Source organism: Oxyura jamaicensis, chromosome 3, assembly GCF_011077185.1.
Source record: "Oxyura jamaicensis isolate SHBP4307 breed ruddy duck chromosome 3, BPBGC_Ojam_1.0, whole genome shotgun sequence".
Lineage (NCBI taxonomy): Eukaryota > Metazoa > Chordata > Aves > Anseriformes > Anatidae > Oxyura > Oxyura jamaicensis.
Genome location: NC_048895.1, coordinates 96,986,973 through 97,006,080, shown reverse-complemented (window position 1 = coordinate 97,006,080; position 19,108 = coordinate 96,986,973). Strand labels below are relative to the sequence as shown.

At 39.9% G+C, this 19,108-nt stretch overlaps 1 protein-coding gene across 5 annotated transcripts in view; it reads left to right on the top strand.

The window, feature by feature from the left end:
• Nucleotides 1-19,108, top strand: part of ARHGEF10 (Rho guanine nucleotide exchange factor 10) — a 118,995-nt gene that overhangs the window by 54,739 nt on the left and 45,148 nt on the right. For all 5 annotated transcript variants that reach the window (XM_035322792.1, XM_035322796.1, XM_035322793.1 and 2 more), the window contains 2 exons: nt 1,723-1,868; nt 4,851-5,026. In XM_035322792.1, coding sequence (XP_035178683.1) covers nt 1,723-1,868; nt 4,851-5,026 — 322 coding nt within the window. The remainder of the gene's footprint in view (nt 1-1,722; nt 1,869-4,850; nt 5,027-19,108) is intronic.

Below are 19,108 nucleotides of genomic sequence, written 5' to 3'. Positions count from 1 at the left end.
TTAGTTTCTGGGTCTTGAACAATATTTAGGATGGACTCTGAAGAGACACCTGCAGGTTTTTCTGTAGTGCTTGACACCACAGGGTTGTTCTAGTGGTAGGTGTGAGATGTGAGTTATCTTCAAGATGGAATGGGTTCACTGGTTTAAACCAATGTGTGCTGGGGTGGGTAAAATGCTGAAATAGCAGTGACAGTGCTGGTGTTTTGTGGCAGTGTAGAAAATAACGTTTCCTTTTTCTGTAGCAAGTTTTCATGCAGATTTTCTGCACAAGAAAATTCAACTTTGAGTTTATTGTAGAACCGAGGAGCTAGTCCTATATAAAGGAAGGAACCAGTAAAGAACACCCCAGTCCATTTCATTCATATATTTAGATCATATAATAGAAATGTCTTTGAAGAACTGCAGAAGACATTCAGTGAGGGGGAATGAACAATTTTCTTTGAGTTTGCTAGTAACTATCTGTACTGTAGATATATGTATGCTTATTTGCATCATAAATACATCTGTTTTTCCCAATTCTTCAGTTATTGCTTTCATGAAGTTATAGATGGTTGCACTTATTCTGGGATGGAGCAATGGGGGCATGCTAAAGGAGTGCAAGGAGTGTTTTTGTGATTCATAAAAACCCTTGTAGTTTTAAGGACAGAAAGTAGTCAACTGGAACATACTTCTACTAAGCTATTTATGGAAAAAAAAAAAAGGAATACTGAATTTATTGTCATCCTGGCATAATATTTCCATTCTAAGTGCATTAAAGAATGGGTTCAGTTAATTTACTTTCTTTTCTAGTTCTCATACTCCTGTTTTTTGAATTAGCTACTGATGATTATCTGCAAATGACTGAAGGAGTTAAAGCCACAGAATGTGCCTGTTAGCAGGTGGTCCAGATTTCTTTTTATCAGTTGATAGCAACTGTAAAGTCTCATGTTTTGTACCAGGAGACTCGACATCTAGCTGCGTAGTCACTTCAAGTCATTTAGCGCCTTGTGCAACTTGTGACTTAATATTTGCTTATACAGCTTTAGACAATGCCAGGCAGGGTGAGACAGATGGTGAAGGAAATGGATAGATAGGAAATGGGTGCGTTGCAGACCATTTTGTTTTCTCTGCCACTATGGAGATGTATTTGACCTGTAAGGAATTGGTTCATGCTTGCAGGCAAGGCTGAGCCTCAGCACTTGAAGGAAAATTGCAGGAACAGTTTACATGTCCTGCACCTTTTGTACATGTCAGGTTCTTGGCAGTCTGTGGAAATATGCCAGCTGCACTCCTTTGCTGGTTTTGTAAGCCAATGTAGACAGAGAAGCTAAAAGCATTCTTCTTCCACCCACTCTGGCTTGTCCCTTTGGGACAGCTGGAACCATGTGTAATGTGTAAATGGACTATGAAAGAAGAGGTGAAGGAAGGAAGTACTGGAAACTGTGACTTTTCTTTTTTCTTTTCTTTTTTTTTTTCATTAGAGGACCTTTATCAGTATTGAAAACTTTCAGAGCAATTACATGTTCCATATGAAGAATGCAAACCCCCTGCAGGACATATCCTGGGGTTATATGTTACTGCTGCAGGAAATGAAAAGCAAATCAATAAAGACACTTAATTCATTTGGCAAATTCACTTGTGAACATTTGTAGTCATATGGCAATATTGCATTTTTGTTGTTGTTGTTCTGGGTGTTAGATGTACAATGTATAATAGACGACGTTGATTGTTTTTAAACTCTAGCTACTTAGCAGTGGAAACAGATACCTTATACGGACTGATGATATGGTTGAAACAGTTTACAATGACAAAGGAGAAATTATCAAAACCAAAGAACGGCGACTTTTCATGTTAAATGATGTGCTGATGTGTGCAACGGTAAATATACGGTAAGACTTCACTAATATTTTTTAAATTATTCAAGTTTAAGCTGGAAAAAAATGACAGTGAAAAGAGTTTTTGTTATTCTGTTTTTACCATGTCTGATCTCTATCAGGTGTCATAACGAATGGACAGCTAGCTTTTATACAGTCTTCTAAATTGCCTGCTGATATTTTGAAATTCCAGAATAAATTTGTGTGTGGGTATATATACGTGTGTGCATATATATATATATATATATATCAGTTGGAAATTGCAGTTAGAAATGTGTTGTGCTGTAGAATCATCAGTGTGCATTAGGGTGGAGTGGAGTGCGGATATACCACCGTAAGATTTTTTTCTCTTCCTTAAATTTGTGCTGTCACACATCTGTAACTTGACAAGATTTGGAAGTTAAAACAAAACCAAAGCTAATGCATGTAGCTAGAAAAAAAAAAAAAAAAGGAACTCACTAATGAAATTCCAGCTGGGGAAGGGTTTTTATCTCTGAGACCAAACGTTGAAGGATTAAAGTTGAGGTGCTTTGAAGAAAGCATTTCTTTTTAAAGTGCCTTCTGTTTTAGTTGGCTGTAGCTATTACTGCTACTATAGCACTGTGTATGCCAAGGTCACACTCACATTCCAATGTTGCTTGTATCATTAATTGCTTTGTGTGTTGGTACGTTCTGACAGAAAATGTAGACCGTTAAAATCTTCCAAGAACAGCTTTTCTTAAGCATAATATGAGTTATCTTAGTTCATTAGTGAAGTCTGAATGCAGTACGTATTTTTGCAGTAGTGTGAATGCTTGGTCTCACGTTAGTGAGCAAGAAGTAAATTTTCTGAAGAGCAGTTATTACACGGCAAAAGCTTATATCCAATTATCTCAGGAATCGCAATTCTTTTCTGTTACAATTTATTCATTTCTTTAGTAGCTTTGGAACACTTATTTTATCTTTTTCCATGACATCATTGTCTTGGATTTTTTTTTGTAGTTGGCCCTGAAATGGCAATGTGCACTCTGTTTTCATTTTCCATCTGAAAAGTTCATGATTTTGCCAAGCCTCTGGGTTCCTTGTTAAGTCAACAGTTCCAGTTATCACTACCAGCACTGTTGTTCTTGTCATTAACTGTTTTTTCAGTGCAGAAGAAACTACCTTTGTCATGCAAAATACAGTTGGGGACTGAAGGAAATAATATACTAAATTTCATAGATTACACCAGTGTCCAGTCCAGAACTTGTTTTCATTTTAGCTGTGTAGAAGTTAGACATCTAATCTAAGCTAGGCTTCTGTTATGGAGGTGGTTTTCAAACTCAGCTTTGTGCACGACTACCTATTGATCCCTGGAGGCGTAAACTTCTTCAGAGAATTTATATGTACAGGCAGCAGAACAGCATATGTCAGCTTAATTTTCTGCGTCATCTTTTATCACTCTTTACAGAAATAGTCAGACATCCCAGGAGCCTGGGAGCCATTGGTTCCAGAACAATGCTCTGTAGCTGGCGAAAGACACGTTTCTGCAGAGTCCCTGGCCCTCAGAAGGTCCTTCTTCACATGTAGCCTAGATGTCCAGCTCAAACTGGAGACCTAACTTTCAAGTAGCAGGAGTTGGACAGGGTGTATGTTATCCCTAGCAACTGAACAGCTGTGTCCTGCCCTGTCATGTTTTCTTTCTTTTTAACTAGATCTCGAGTTCATAAATATTTGCTTAAGTTGTGGTACTTTTGTTTTTTCTGCTCATTCTTGTCTCTCCCTTGAAACAAAAGTATGACTGTGTGGTGAATAATTAGCTGACTAGCTGAACGTTGGTGCTCAGATACTGTTCTTACTAAACACTCTGGGCTGATTTCTCCAAAGCTTTTATTTTGATTACTTCAGCCGTGCTTTCTGTGAAGGAAACATTCCTGTTTCCTTTAATATCTCTTTTGTGCTTGATAGTAGATGGTTGTTACATATGCTTGAATGTGTGAATAACAGAATGAAAGAAACAAAGGAAAAGGAGCCAGTGAATACCATTTCTATTTCAAGTAAGCTTCCTCAGCATTCTGTTTCCTCTGAAATGCCTGTTGTGATATACATTTCCGTTATCAGCAGCTTACGTGTAGATTCATTCCTCTTAGAAACCACAGTAATTGCAAAAGGTCGCTGTAGAGAACATCCTGGGCTTTGGACTTCGCAGAAGCGTTGGTTTGTCAGCATTTGAGAGGTTGCATTGACCTTCCTCCTCCTGGTAGTCATTTGAAGGTCTTGTCATCCAGGCTTTCCTGAATGTAGCAGTTACTTCTTTTTAGCACTGTCTCAAGTACTGTCCTAAAAGACAGTACAAGCAAAAAGAACTAGGAAAAAGTGGAGCCATAGTATCATCCTACGCACTTGTATTAGGATGTCAAGGTACACATTGATGATAAAAAAATGTAGAATGGCTTGTGTTGGAAGGGACCTCAAAGATCGCCTAGTTCCAACCCTCCTGCCATGGGCAGGGATGCCACCCACTAGACCAGGTTGCCCAGGGCCCCATCCAACCTGGCCTTGAACACCTTCAGGGGTGGGGCATCCACAGCTTCTCTGGGCAACCTGTTCCAGTGCCTCACCTCCCTCTGAGTAAAGAATTTCCTCCTAATCTCTAATCTAAATTACCCCTCTTTTAGTTTAAAAACATTTTCCCATGTCCTGTCATTATCTGATTGAGCAAAGAGTTGCTCTCCATCTTTTTTTTTTTTTTTTTTTTTTATAAGTCCCCTCTAAGTACTGAAAAGCTGCAACAATAGAAATATAGGGTCTGTTGCTGGCAGTCTTATGCTGTTTGCAAACAGGATTATCTGCACCTGCATAGCTATCTTTGTACTTGCAGCAAAGGTCAGTCACAAAAGTCATCCTGATGCTGGTATTTCTTTGAAGTTTTGCACGGTACTCAGTCTGGTAAGCAGCAGATTTTCTGAATTAATAAATAGAATGCCATAAAACATGGTGACATGTCACAGCAATAATGTGTGTGTGTGTATCTTCCAGCTCATCCTACGAAAGCAGTGGCACTGTGACAACTGGCCAGAGGTATTTATTAAAATGGAGTGTGCCACTGGGACAAGTGGAAGTCATAGAGTATGGCAGCAGTGAGGGCCAAGGAGAGAACTGCAGGTTTCCACCGCAGCACTCTGCTGAAAATGTCATCATTAACTCTAAACCAAGTAAGTGCCAGCTGTTACACATTTACAGATTTTATTTTATTTTATTTTTGTTAAAATACATATGTCAATTACAGCGGGCTACAGAAAACAAAGCAATTGGTGCATGAAGAATTCTGTAACATGGACATGAACTTAACCTCTTCCTTTGGAAACTGAGAATCCACCAAGTGATAAGACGACCTCTTGCCTTGCAACATGAATTACTTGTGTTTGTCCTATTTCTGAGTTTTATGCATGAATGCATAAACAATTCTAGAGGTTTAAAGCATGGATGTGTAGGGACATGCAGAATTTTTTTCTTGGTGTGGTATGGCAGTTATCCAGTGGTAGCTGGTTGTACAAATGTTCTAATCCCACAGTTAAAGTGAGGAATTTTTCTTCAGTAAAAAGATGACAAGCCACCCTGTTTCTGTGGCATAAGAGTCTGGCCACGAGTGGTTACTGAAGGACAGAAGTTACTTCTCTGAAGTCTATTCAGACACTGAATAGACTTCTAAATAGAAGTCTATTCAGACACCTGCCCTTCAAACACACTAGCAAGTTCTTCAAGGAAGAAAAAACAAACACTTTAATACTAATTTTGATGAAAGTTTTGAAAAAATATGCCAATAGGTAACTTCCTCCCAGCCCAGCCCCTCTCCAAAAATGACCTAAGGCTATGAAGGTTGCAAGTTCTTTTCTTGCTCATTAATCCCTCCTACAAGCTTGCCAACTACCCTCAAGAGATGTATAAATTTTAAGAGTTTACCTAGTAGCTTGCCTTTTATATAGAATGAATTGTATTTATATGTTTTTTCTGAATATTGTATTTGTAAGCATATTTAATATGTCTAGACTGTGAAGCGTATTAATGGATTGTAATTTAGATTGATGTCAATGCTAGCTCTGGGCATTATTTTGCACTACATTTATTTAATATTACACTCTTGGCCTCATGAATTTTTCCACAGTTTTGCTGTAAGGAGACATAACTGTTATACTTCAGAACTGTCTGAGGTATGACTGCAACATTTAATACCCCCCTTATTCTCAGTGACAGTGTCACGCCTTTTTGCTCCTCCCTTTGTAAATAGCATAAGAACACTTTTATAGGTATTTATGACTCTTTTTCAAGGACGACCTCGTTCTTAGAACTCCTTTAAAACGTTAATGGTCTATTTAGGCAATGAGATTAGAGCTCTTAAACTATAGATTAACAGGTGTTGTATACATGACCCCAAGAGGAGTGAGTACAAGGGAGCATATAACTTAGAACTGGGGTTCTCCTCATAAGAGTATGAAGGTGGAACAGCTTATTGAATATTACTAGCCAATGCAGCAACTTCATAACTGATTATGTAGCAACTTCATAATTGATTATATCAAGTGTTTGCCTGTCAGCAAGATCACATAGGGAAGTGGAGGATGAAGGGAGAAAGAAAAAACCCTTACCCAAACTATCCTGTAAAACCTACTTGAATTTTTTGGTTTTGAGGTTTCTGTTTCATGATGTGTGGTAACGTCATTAAAAAAGGACTTTGTACATCATTTGTAGTCTCAAACTTTAAATTAAACGGTACTCAATAGATAAAAGGCAAGGCGGATTTACTGTTCACTTAGTAAGCTCTGATCACTGCATTAATTCAGTCTTCTAATAAAAAGGATTGAAAGGTAGTAATTAAAAAGTTTATGAAGGATACTAATAAAACACATGAATCACTTCTCTCAACTTTAATCAAGCATTTCTCTGAAATGATCCAACTAAATCAATTATAATCAGTCGTGTAAGAGGATGAGCTTAGCTTTGCTATTTGCATGTAGTGCTGTGTCAGCACTAGCTGGTACTCTGAATGCAGACTTGTCCAAAATGACCTGTATAGACAAGTTTGAAGAGTCGCTTAATTGTGTTAGTTTTTCTGTAGAGGTGCTCTCTTAGTTTCAGTTTTATTGGCTGCAGAAGATTAAAGAAGCTTGGAAAAGATACTTCTTGCAGAGAGAAAGGATTGGTAAGACTGCAGTGGTTCACTGTTGCTTATTTGCACCTACCAAGATACCGTATTTTATATTTGATGATGACGCATCATCATTGTAGTCCTGTATTATAGCTTATCCTTTTGATCTTGCACTGTCAGTGAAATTTTTTGGGTGTTTAACGCAAATGGCAAAGCTTTACTGGCAAAATATTCGATCACTGCTTGCCTGAAAATACATCACTTTGTAGTCATAAAGTTATGTTATGTTTCCCTCTGGTTTTGAAGTATACCAAGGAACTGCTGTGGCTTCATAGAACATGATTTTAATCTGTCCAAGAGCAAGACACCCTAAACATCTAATGATCAAGAGCAATTGGGGATGCTACAGGCAAAATCCTGGCTTCATGAAGTAGAAGCATGTGTAGGTCTGTTTTCACCTCTCATTTCTCTCTGGAAATGGGAGCAGTGCAGAATAATGATGGTTCTCTGTAAAAGCAATAGGGGGTCACATCTATGGAGAACCAAGAAGAAGGTTTGTATCTGCAGCACACTAGGTTAAATATTTCCCCCAGTAAGACTGTTTACTTATACTACTGCTGTGATCGACAATAATTTTATATAGTTTCTGGTTGTGTCCTTGTGAGGATTATTAGTTGTTAATTAAATTTTTCTTACCATGGCACTGTTTTTTTCCACCAGAAACCGTGGATTCCATGACAGAAGACAAGTGTCATAAGCGTAGTATCTCACTAGTATTGGCTAAATGCAATTGGCACCCTGAGCTTTCTACCATGCTGCAAGAAAAAATATTTTAAAGATGCAAACTTTTACATGGGGTGCTGCAGAGAAAGTAATAGATGAATTTGAATTAATCCTGTATGGGTCGTAATATGCAACTGCTGAAAGGTTGAAAGGCTTTCTTAGTACCTATAAATCAAGAGTGTGCTTTAGTACTGTTTTAAAGAAAAACAAATGTTGAGGGAACATTGTTTTCAGTTAGCAAAATGTTAAATTTGCAATTTTCTACTCAGTTCTGCTTTGTATACCAACCGTTTGTCTCTGAATTTTAGAGGAGAATCCATTTAGGGGTTGTTCAGTTAAACTTTTTTTTTTTCTGAGGCTTTTTTGTCTCTTGCCAAGAGATACTGTGTGGCCTGAGGGTGTGTGGGGAAAGCAGAAAAAAAAAATCTGAGCTTGTTCTGCTATGAGCCTCCTGTCTTTGTGCTTTTGCCTTATTCCTGTTATTCTCCCCTAGCACCATAAGTAGATTATGAGATCTTTTAATTATGAACATGGAGAAAGATTGAAGTCTCAGCTGTTTGGCAGATTCCTTATATTTGTACAGTACTTAATACTGTTTTGTCATGGAGTACACTTATAACTTGCGTTTGCTTCCTGTAACAATATTTAAAGCACAAAACATTTCATATTCTCAGTTTTCAGGAAAAACAAACAAAAAAATATCATGTTTACAGGATCTCGTCTCTTTGAGCGAATCAGGTAGAGCCTTGTTCCACGTGTTGGAGTTAGTCTTTGAAAGTCTGTGAGTGTAAGCCTCTGGCACCCCGACCAGATGGTTCCTGTAGAAATAGCTACCTTAACTTGGTGTGCCAAAGAGGGCTGATGTGATAAATTTCTTCAGTGGAACCATTCGCAGCAGGATGAAGTTCTTCCCGAGTACATCCACGTACTGTTTGTGATAGGCTATGGCGATTCTCCTCTACTTCCCAATCCTTTTAATCATATTGGTTCATGCGAAGAAGCATAGACACATTTATAGTGCTGAAAAACTGAATTAATTTGGAAAAAAGGAATGCTGTTGTCATGAACAGGAAATTTTGATTTACTTGTGCTGGAAGAATTGTGATGTGTAACAGATTTCAGTATTTGAAGTATGTTTTAGGTGGTTATGAGAGCATTTGATTTGTTTTTATGGTAAGATACAAAAGATGCTATAATGCTAGGTGAGGTTGCGAAGTGCAAGAAACAAGAACTGTGATTCAGGACCCAAAAGGAACTTGGCAAAGGGATTGTGTAACGTAAGGAGAACCCTAGGTAATGAAAGTTTGAAAAGCTCAGAAGAGACACCTTTATTACACATCGTCAATACTTACTGTCAATTAGTGAATTCCATTCTTCCATACAGTTTTGTTGATACTTGCATTCACTTCACCTCCTCTGTCTGCGCTACTGACAGTGAGGGATTCAATGTTCACATCTGGACTACCAGTTTGATTTGGCTTGGTTTCCCTTTCTTTTTCTACTTGCTTTTGTCCAAGACAGGTATGTGCTTATTACGTTCCTGAGGGAATGAATGTCAAGTTTAAGGCCTCCTGAATGTTAATATTTGCTCTGTCTGTTTGTGGGTGAGTGTTACTGTTCTGTGCATTGGTTTTCTCACCTATAAAATGTTCTGTTGTCTGGGTGAGAGGCCTTAAGCAGTCAAAGTATCTCAGGCATGTAATGGATCTTGTGGAAATCTAATGGAGACCACAGTTCACTTAAAACCACCCACAGGTAAATCAGTATCTTGGATAATCCTATTACCTCATAGAAGAATTGAAAGAGTAATCCAAGGCTATTTAAGTACCAGGTATTGCTAACCTGAATTTCTGTCTGTATTTTTTTTAATTTAATATTCTAAGCATCTAAAGCAATCAATACTTTTGTTCTGCTATCTTTTTCACCATTATATGCTGCTTTATCCTGAATGATCCTTAGTAGTTGAAAGGATTTACCTATTGGCTATTTCCTTGTTTATTAGAATATTTTTTTTTCTTTTGGCTTTTGATGAAGTTTACTGCAGTGTTGTATCCTAATGAATGGTATTCATTCAATCAAAAAGGAAAAGCCAAGTGAATCTATAGAAAGAGGGTAGCAGGTAAGTTAAATGCTAATTATCTTTTTGTGATGAAAAAGAGGGCAGGTGAAAGAGCAGTGAACACAAATTCGTTTTTAATCCAGTCCTAAATATGTCTCCAAAAGTTATAAAAATATAGTCAAAGGCAAAATTCTAACTTCTCATTAAAATGTACTGTATTCCACTCTGGAAGAATGAAAAGTTGACCTTCACTTGCAAATCACCCTTCTGTAAATGGAATCACTGAAAAAAATATCTTTCACAGCCCTTTAAAGGGGTATATAGGAACGATAGGTAAATATACTCTCCGGAGTTTGTTTCTTAGACCCCAGCATGTATTTTTATGAGTTTGCAATTTCTGCAGACTGTTGACGGATGGTAAATGTGGGCTCTGTGCTGAGATGAGTTTTTGTTTGGTGCTGCAGTGACAGTGACCACCCTGTTTACTGATGCTCAGGGCAGCTGAAGAACAAACAGCGTGAGCTGTAAAACTTTAACACAATGTTTTATCTAAGAAGACTGAACTGTAAAGACTCAGAAGCGAAGAGAGAGGTCCAAACATACTGCCATCACTGAGTGAGAAGCCTGTGCCTGTCAGCAGCATCTTGGCTTTCTGCTGCTAGTCGTGTTCATTATGAGTGATATACAGCATAGGCTATTACTTAAGCAAAGAACCATTTAATTTTAACCATATGGCTAAAAGCTGAAAGAGAAAATGAGCAAGACCCATCTGTACAATATGTATCATGCAGTGATGAGTGTGGGAGATAACAGTAAAATGAAAGAAATGATTTAGCACGTTTATGGCAGAGTTTTAATGTGTTTGTTTGTTTCACAGGTTTTCAGTTCATAGCAAAAATCAAACCTCAGCTTTGCTAAATTGTGATTTTTCTGCTTTCCTAATCAGTCTAGGGATAAATTTGTTTTCCATTTCCTCTAGCTTATGGTCTTGATCTCTGTTGTTTTTGTTTGTTGTCAAGCGTAACACAACACTGAAGTGCAGATGTGATTCTTCTGCGTTTCCTTCTGCTTTATGCAGTCGGTTCATGTAGGTCTCTGAGTGTTACCAGGGAAACAGGTAGGGGTGTTTGATGGGCACTGTGTGAGCACTTGTGTTTCTGCCAGTGTCTTCTTACTCAATGGAAGAACAGTTTTTCTCAAAAACAGAAATAATGCTGCTGTAAAAGCCATTGCCATGTTGAAACTAACTTTTGCTGCTTTGTCTAATGAGAAATGTAGAGTTAGGGGAGGAAAATATTAGGAAGGAAATAAAGCTGCTTTGTCATCACTTTCAGGCTGAACAATTGTAATACATCATTTAATACTCAGTCTTGCTTACTCTGGACATGGCATCAACTCTAGTGTTGGTGATAAGGTTTTAAAATGATGATAATGGCATGAATTGCTAGGTAACTTAACTTTCATGTCTGGGATGTATGTATGGACTAGCAATGTAAATCTTTGTTTCTAAACTAGTGAAACTAATCTGTATACTAAAGTAATGTAACATGTTCATAAATGTAAACTATTGTTAATACACGTGAACAAAAGACCAGAGATCTTAAATAAATCTTACTCCAAACACAGCCTGTTCAGCCAAGCAAACTCAAAGACGTTAAATAGTTCACTGGTTAAGCAGATATGTGTTTTCCACTGGTGGATTATGCATAGATTAAATTAGGTGTTACATTTTTGTCTCACCCACTTAAGAAGAGACTCTTTCCTTTGCTTTTTGTAGTCTTTTTAGTGGTTGTAGGGCTTGACGTTCAGCTCACAGAAACCTTTTCCTGGCTTGGCAGAGGCCTTATTCACATCTTGACACAGAGTAGTAAAATGAGTAGAAACTATGAGCAAACAAGTATGAAAAAGGGAGGTTGAGCTCCCTCACAGTACAATTTCCACGTGAGTTATAGATATTCTAGTCTGAAATTCAGTGGAAACCACTGGCAGCTTGGCCAGCGTACGGTCCCTTGCAAGCCTATCTCAAGATCGTTCGTTGCAGTACTATAATCATGTAAGTATATTCAGACCTGCACTTTCACCGCTTGTTCATGTCGTTGTTTATCTTCTCACATCTAGTTGTGGTAGTTTCACCCTGATGGGCAGCTAAGCTTCACTACACTGCTCTCTCACTCTTTCTAAAACAAATGAGGGGAGAAAATAAAATGAAAAGGGCTCAAGAGTTGAGATAAGGGCAGGGAGATTGCTCGCCAATTACTGTCATGGACAAGACAGACTCAGCACAGGGAGATTAATGTAATTTATTGCCTATTGATAGCAGACTAGAACAGTGACAAACCAAATAGCAAACCAAAACCACCTTCCCCCTATCTACCCTCTTCTACCTCCTCCCTGTGAGCAGCACAGGGGAATGGGCAATGGGGGCTGCGGTCAGTCCCTAATGTTTAGTCTCTGCCATTCCCCCACGGTCACTCTCTGCCCCTGCTCCCCGTGGGGTCCCTCCCACGGGATGCCGTCCTTCCCGAACTGAGCCTGCGGGGGCTGCCCACAGGCAGCAGCTCTTCAAGAGCTGTCGTCCCACATGGCACCATACCACAGGGTCCATCCCCCAGGAGCAAACTGCTCCAGCACGGGTTCCCCAGCAGTGGCAGCTCCCCCCAGACCCCCTGCTCCTGCGTGGGCTCCTCTCCACGGGCTGCAGCTCTGGCCTGGGGCCTGCTCCTGCGGGGGCTCTCCATGGGCCGCAGCCTCCTCCAGGCCACATCCACCTGCTCCACCAGGGCCCCCCCCACCGGCTGCAGCGTGGAGATCTGCTCCATGTGGGACCCATGGGCTGCAGGGGGACAGCCTGCTCCACCAGGGGCCTCTCCACAGGCCGCAGGGGAACTGCTGCTGCGTGCCTGGAGCACCTCCTGCCCTCCTTCTGCACTGACCTTGGGGGCTGCAGGGCTGCTTCTCTCACGTTTTCACACTCCTCTTTCCTGGCTGCAGTTGCACAGCATTTCCCCCCCCACGCCTTTCTTAAATCAGCTCTCCCAGAGGCCCACCCAGCATCGTTCTCTGGCCAGCAGCAGGTCCCTTCTGGAGCCGGCTGGAGCTGGCTCTGATCTGATATGGGGCAGCTGCTGGGCTCTGCTCACAGAGGCCACCCCTGCAGCACCCATGCTTCCAAAACTCTGGTGTGTAAGCCCAATACTCCAGTTCCTCTCATATCCTTTATACCCATGCAGTCACACTTCAGAGGCTCCATACAGCTTTCCTCTCTTCTTATGAGGGTGGAGGCTTCCAGGTTCCTTCTGCCCTCCCTTTGGACCCTGCAGGAGGAAAGGGTGAGGAAAGACCTGTTGCACCTCTTTGTTTTCATTCTATGGTCTCTTTGCTTCCAGGATTTTCTTTCCTCGTTGAAACAGAGGCAGGAACTTGAAGTGCTCTGACCTGTACCTGCAGTCAGTAGGCAGCCCAGGAAGGCACTTTACAGCTGTCTCCCAGTGTGCTGCAGAGGAACTGGGCTTCAGGCTCAATGTCATCTATCAGTCGTTTTGTTTCCCTCCCTCCTGTTCCCTACTGGCATAGCTGTTTCTGTCACAAGGAAAAATATTTATGGTGTTTTACCTCTAAAATTCCCTGCACTGTCAAGATTAGGTGAAGATTAATGTAATCCCTAAACCATGCTCACAGTATATGAGCTACTTCTCACCCTCTTAAAAAGCTTTGTTTGTTGTTCTTGCATAATTTTACTCATGAATGGTATAGCACTATGAATTGCTTGCATTTAATACCTTGCACAGTGTTTGCAGTTGAAAGCTGTTGATTTTATCTGCACATTACTCAAGCTGTGTGAATAAGCACTTTTGTGGTTGGACAGTAATTTTTGTGTGACCTATTTCTTTGGTGTTCAGATCTGACAGATTGAGCATGTATTGAGGCAGGTCTCAGCATTCATGCAGTTACCACTTACGAGCTGACAGGGAGGCAAAGCATGTTAAAAATACTTGTCAGAATGAAGACTTGGGAGATTTGTTTTCCAGCTGTTTTATGTCTACTGGCTGGCTTTGGGGACTTGGTTCTTTATTCGGTGAGGATAAATACATTAAAGAATTTTAGAAACTCAGATTATCATATTCAGTAATTTAGCTCTGAGAAATTACCTGGAGGTGTTTACACGATTAAAGTGCAATTGAGATTCCTTCTTTTGCAGAGGTTAGCCTGAATAATGTCACCTCGTGTTAATGATAATGCTCTTCATGTTGGATGATGATGATGGTCTGTCCTGACTGCATTGGTAATTAGGTTTGCTTACCCCATGTCTGAATTTAATAGTTTATGTTCTACTGATCTCAGGGTTTTATTGCTTGTCACTTAATACTCTGTATATGTTTGTGCTGCTTCTTCCTTGTACTAGGTTGTTAATAGCATTAATAAACCTTATTTAAGGTTGTGCTGAAAAGCTACATTGAGTACAGCTGCTCACCCTTTCGTTGATGGCTGCCAGCTAAGCTTTTGTTTCTTGAGATCATTCCTCATTTCCTATTTGCTTGAACTTCCCAACCTAGAGACCAGTACTACTCTGTAAATATTTATTTAGTTTGGATCTGAAAATTTTTTGAAACCTAGGGTGAACTAGGTTTGAGCAACAGTCAGTGGCTTAAGTTTTTCAGGGGCGTGCAACTGTTGAGATCATGAGTTTGATTTGGCATGAAAGAACAAATGGGGTTAAGACAAAAATCTGCTTTTCTTTTATGAACTTTAAATTGATCTGTGGGCGTGTTCATCTTCAGATTCCCTCCATGAAGATGGGTTTTGGTTCCCAAGACTACTTTTTTGGTATTTTACTGGAATTTCAGTTGGCTATTAAAACACTCTCGTAAAAGAAAAAACAGAAAACAAAACCTACATGCATGCTTTCCTGAGGTGCCTATGGAAACAGGAACAATGTGTGTAAGCAAGTCAAAAGACACAAATAGGAGTGGTGCTGTGTGGGAGCTGTCAAGCACTCTGCTTACATAACAGCGTGTGCAGGAAGCTTGTAGTTCAGCATCTAAAAATCAGATCTCATCTGCTTTGTCACCGGCTTTAACATTTGTAAGGAATTTTCAGACAGAAGGAGCTAGAGCTAAGGAGGCACTTCCCTTGCTGAGTTCATTTATCACGTTCTGTACAGGACAAGTTTAGGTGCAAGAGAGGCAGTTGTCTTCACCCACCTTCCAGTGAAAGCTAAGTGTTTCATTACGAAGGTTTTTGTAAAGGGAAGGGGTGTTGTATTTAGCATTAGTATCAATTGCTAAGTGAATGACAATATTCCCAGTATTCATAATCTTTTTACGAACTCTGTTGATCAATTCTTAAACAGATGCCTTGTGTATGCAAATGTCATGTGGAAGTTGTCTTTTTCTACTTGAGAAAGAAAATTAATTCCACTAGACCATCTTAGGGGGAATGTTTTTTTCTCTGTTTTTCTTGATCTCTTACCCAGAGCAGCTATAAGGGGTTTGCCCTGTGTATTTTGCATTTTGGTGTATCTGCAAGAGCAGGGTCCCATACCAGTGTAGAGGAAGAGTTCCCAAATTGCAGTAATTGGACCTTATTAATGCTTTCTGGCTTTCCTTCTTTGTCAATTCTCAAGATCCTCAGAGAACAGGAAACTATTTTACTTCTGATGTGATTCTCTCTCTCTCTCTCTTTCTTTCTTTCTCTCTCCCTCCCGCCCTCCCTTCTTGTCCTTCTTGGAGGTTGGCCCTCGAGAACAGAGCAGTGAGATGCTCTCAGTCCACTTTTCCTTTATGAGAAATCAGTGAAAAATTTTCAGGATAGTCACATTTAAAGCAAAACAGTAATACACTTCAGATTGCAATGAAATAGTTTTAAATATATTACTGCTACATCATCATTGTTAACATGTTCAGGATAAACTGTCTCAGACATCTGTCCAATTTATTATGAAGTGATCAAGAACTCATCTGTTATCATGATGATTTGCTTTCCAGCCCAGTGCACAAATTTCTCAGTGTTAATGTAGACTTAAATGTTGCGGAAGAGACCTATTTTTTATTATTTGTTCTGAGTGCAAGGTTCTTTATGATTACCAGTTTGTTATTCCTTCCTCAGACACAGCAGCTTTTAAAGTTACCTCCCACATATATAACTTCTCCCCAGATCCCGGATGATTTTTATGCTCAAGATGAGGATTGTATCTTTTCCAAATTTCTTTCCTTCATAACACTTGATGTTTCAGTATGCTGCCTGGATGCACACAGATGGCTCAGTGGGAGGAAGCAATTTGAGTGCACTCAGCCTCAAAGACCAAATCACAAATGGCAAGTCAGATTTGGGATTTATCAGTCTTTCAGCGTAGTCTGTAAATCTGGCACGTTCTTCAATTGTACTGTTAACTTTGTGTTGCCCCTTAATAAAGCTGCAGCTATAGTCAGAAAAATAGCCTTTCTCTGGTTTTATTACACGACTATTTGTGAACTTCCATTCTGTATCCTGCGTAGTCTGACTTCAGGGCTCTGCGTCTACCAGCTGAAGTAATCTCTCCGAGGAACTTGAATTTCTCTGATGCATCAGTTCTCAATTCATGTCAGTGTGTTTTGTTTTTTTTTTCAAAGCACGTTTTATTGATGTGCTGTGTTTTTTGAACCATAAAGGGAAAAGGTTATTATCATACTCAAATCATACTCAAAGCAGATCTTGTCAATATTGGTTACTTTGCAGTAACAGGTACCCAGGAGTTGGACTCGATGATCCTTGCGGGTCCCTTCCAGCTTGGGGTGATGTGTGATTCTGTGTGTCTCTGTTAACCATCTTTGGCTTAATATGACACACAGTTCAAAAATATTTTCAAGAATGCTTGTCATATTGAGACTATATTGAATGAAGCTTTTATTTTATTTACACGCCATTTGGATTTATATGCTATTTCTTTGAAAAATCCCCCTAACTAGTAATTAAACAGGAGTTTGGAATTGGAAAGGACCACCTGAGCCATTATGTCTGCTTACCCAGTCATTGGTGCTTAATTTATAGGTGTCTGCATGTCCTCTAGGCTTTGTAACACTACTTTTTTCCCATTTAGCAGCATAAGTCTGTCATAAATCAGTAACACGATTGAGTATCAGAAAACAGCAAAGCTTGTGGAAGGATGCGTACAAGTAACACATCACCACACTAAATAAATCTGTCCCTTAGTAATTCTTCGAGAGCAAGAATGGGGCGTGCTCAGTTCAGGATTAAAATACCCAATATGCTTGTGGTGCCCGTGAGAACTGAAAATTTAGGGGAACTGGGTAGACGGCGATCCCCAGGGAGCGGCTGCGCTGCCGGTACCCATTAAGGCAGCTGCTGCTGTGCTGGCTGCGCTCCCGAGGCAAACAGCGTGCGGCCAGAGCTCTGCCGTGCCGTGCATGGGGGGCAGATAGGGCTCGTCGCAGGAAGGTCAGCTGCCTTGAAAAGGGAAAACCTCCAATGCTGTGAGAGTTGTGAATTCAGCTCCTGTTTCCTCTTGGTCCCAAAGCGTGGCAGAGATCCTCTAAATAAAGATGGTAAAGGATTGTTTCCCCCTCTGCCCACACCCAAGACAATTCTATGTGTATATTTATGCACAACCTTCCAAATCCTAATTTTGCCTGAGCCAAACTGAACAGACTTTAACCACACCCAGGGAGTTTCCTGCAGGCTTTGTAAATGGCTTGATGTAAATGGGCTGAAATAGCTTCTGCTACGCTTAGAAGAATTACTTCAGATCAGGCAAAACTGGTGAGTTTAAAGCTGTGGTCCTGAGCATAAGACTGAGAAATGAGCAGGTAGAAGTGTTTAGTATTATATTCAAATGACAGAATATCCTGAGTTGGAGGGGACCCTAAATGATCATCGAGTCCAACTCCTTGGACTCAATATCTATATATGGGCTGTATCTCAGCTAATGATCAGTTGTGTTAATAAAGCATTCCTGCCACCCCAGTGTTACTTAGAGCAAAAATTAATTTAAACTTTAACCTCCTTTCTTCTCTCTAAAATAAGTGGCAGATTTTTTCCTTAAATCTGTCCTGAATACCTTTCAAAATAATGCTGAGCAAGAAGCAGGAGGTTTTTTTTTGGTTGGTTGGTTCTTTTTTCATGAATTCCTGGTTGTTGGCACTAAACTTGCCTGTTGCAGGGAGGCACGAATTCCTCTGGTAAGATCTTAGCAACAAAGGAGTTGATGAAAAAAAAAATCCTGCTAACTTGCATGTGGCCAAGATTTCACCTTTGATCTGTAGGCGGAATGCAAAAAGCTTTGCCTCTGAAGCCATACCCGGGGTTATTGGCTACAGCGCACGATATTTTCTCCTAACTCCATTCTGTGCAACATGTAGGATATGTAGAGCTGGGAAGAACCTTCTCTAGATTCCTGCTTTTTTCCACATTGGGAATAAAATTGTTTTGGAACTTGATAATTAGCAAAAGTGACTTAGAAATGGGAAGGAAGTGACTTTATCATTTGTAAAACTTCAAAAACCCACTCCCACACAACAGCATATAATCTGCTTCAGAATGAGGCCAAGAGTTTATCAGTGCTCTCTGTGGAAAAAAAGAGCAAACACCCACCCAAACCAGTCAGCAATCTAATGGTCAGAGAACGTGTGGAGGCTGAAGTGGGCAAACCTTTGGCTCTGAACTGAGAAACACATCTGAGGAACAGACTGCAGTGCTCCCCACCACCATCACCACCTACTTCACCCAGGAAAAACCCTCTGTCAGACAACTCCCAGCTAACTCAGCTGACAGTTAATTCATTGTTAGCCATCAAGAATCCAAGCAAGCTAATCCTATTTTAAAAGACATTATGAGTAACCCTTACAGGACCTGATTCAGAGATGAAGTTGCTGTAACTTGTAACTCAATATCTAGGCACAAATCAAGTGGTAAATTCTGAGAGAATTCTTTTCTGAAGTGTGCATTGTTATGATCTCAGTTATTTTTGTGTGTTTCAGTTTGTGCCCACTGAGGACCTTCAGGAAAGAATGATGGTAGCTGTGGCTATTGATCTCTTCCTTGGCTGACCATTAAAAATTTTTCTTAATGTGACCATTTGTCATTCACAAATATCAGAGATTGGAAGGATGGAAGCAGGCTCTCTTTAATTATTGATTGGTTTGGGTTTTGGCTTTCTTTTCAGTGCTAGGAACTTGGTCTTTAATGAATGAGCCTAAATTGACTTCCGTTTGGCTTTTCTAAATGGCATAATTTCATATGCCAGGTTAGTTTATTTGTTTTGACATCATCATTGCTTCCTTTTTAATCTTGATTTATTAAAATTGCATAAAATAT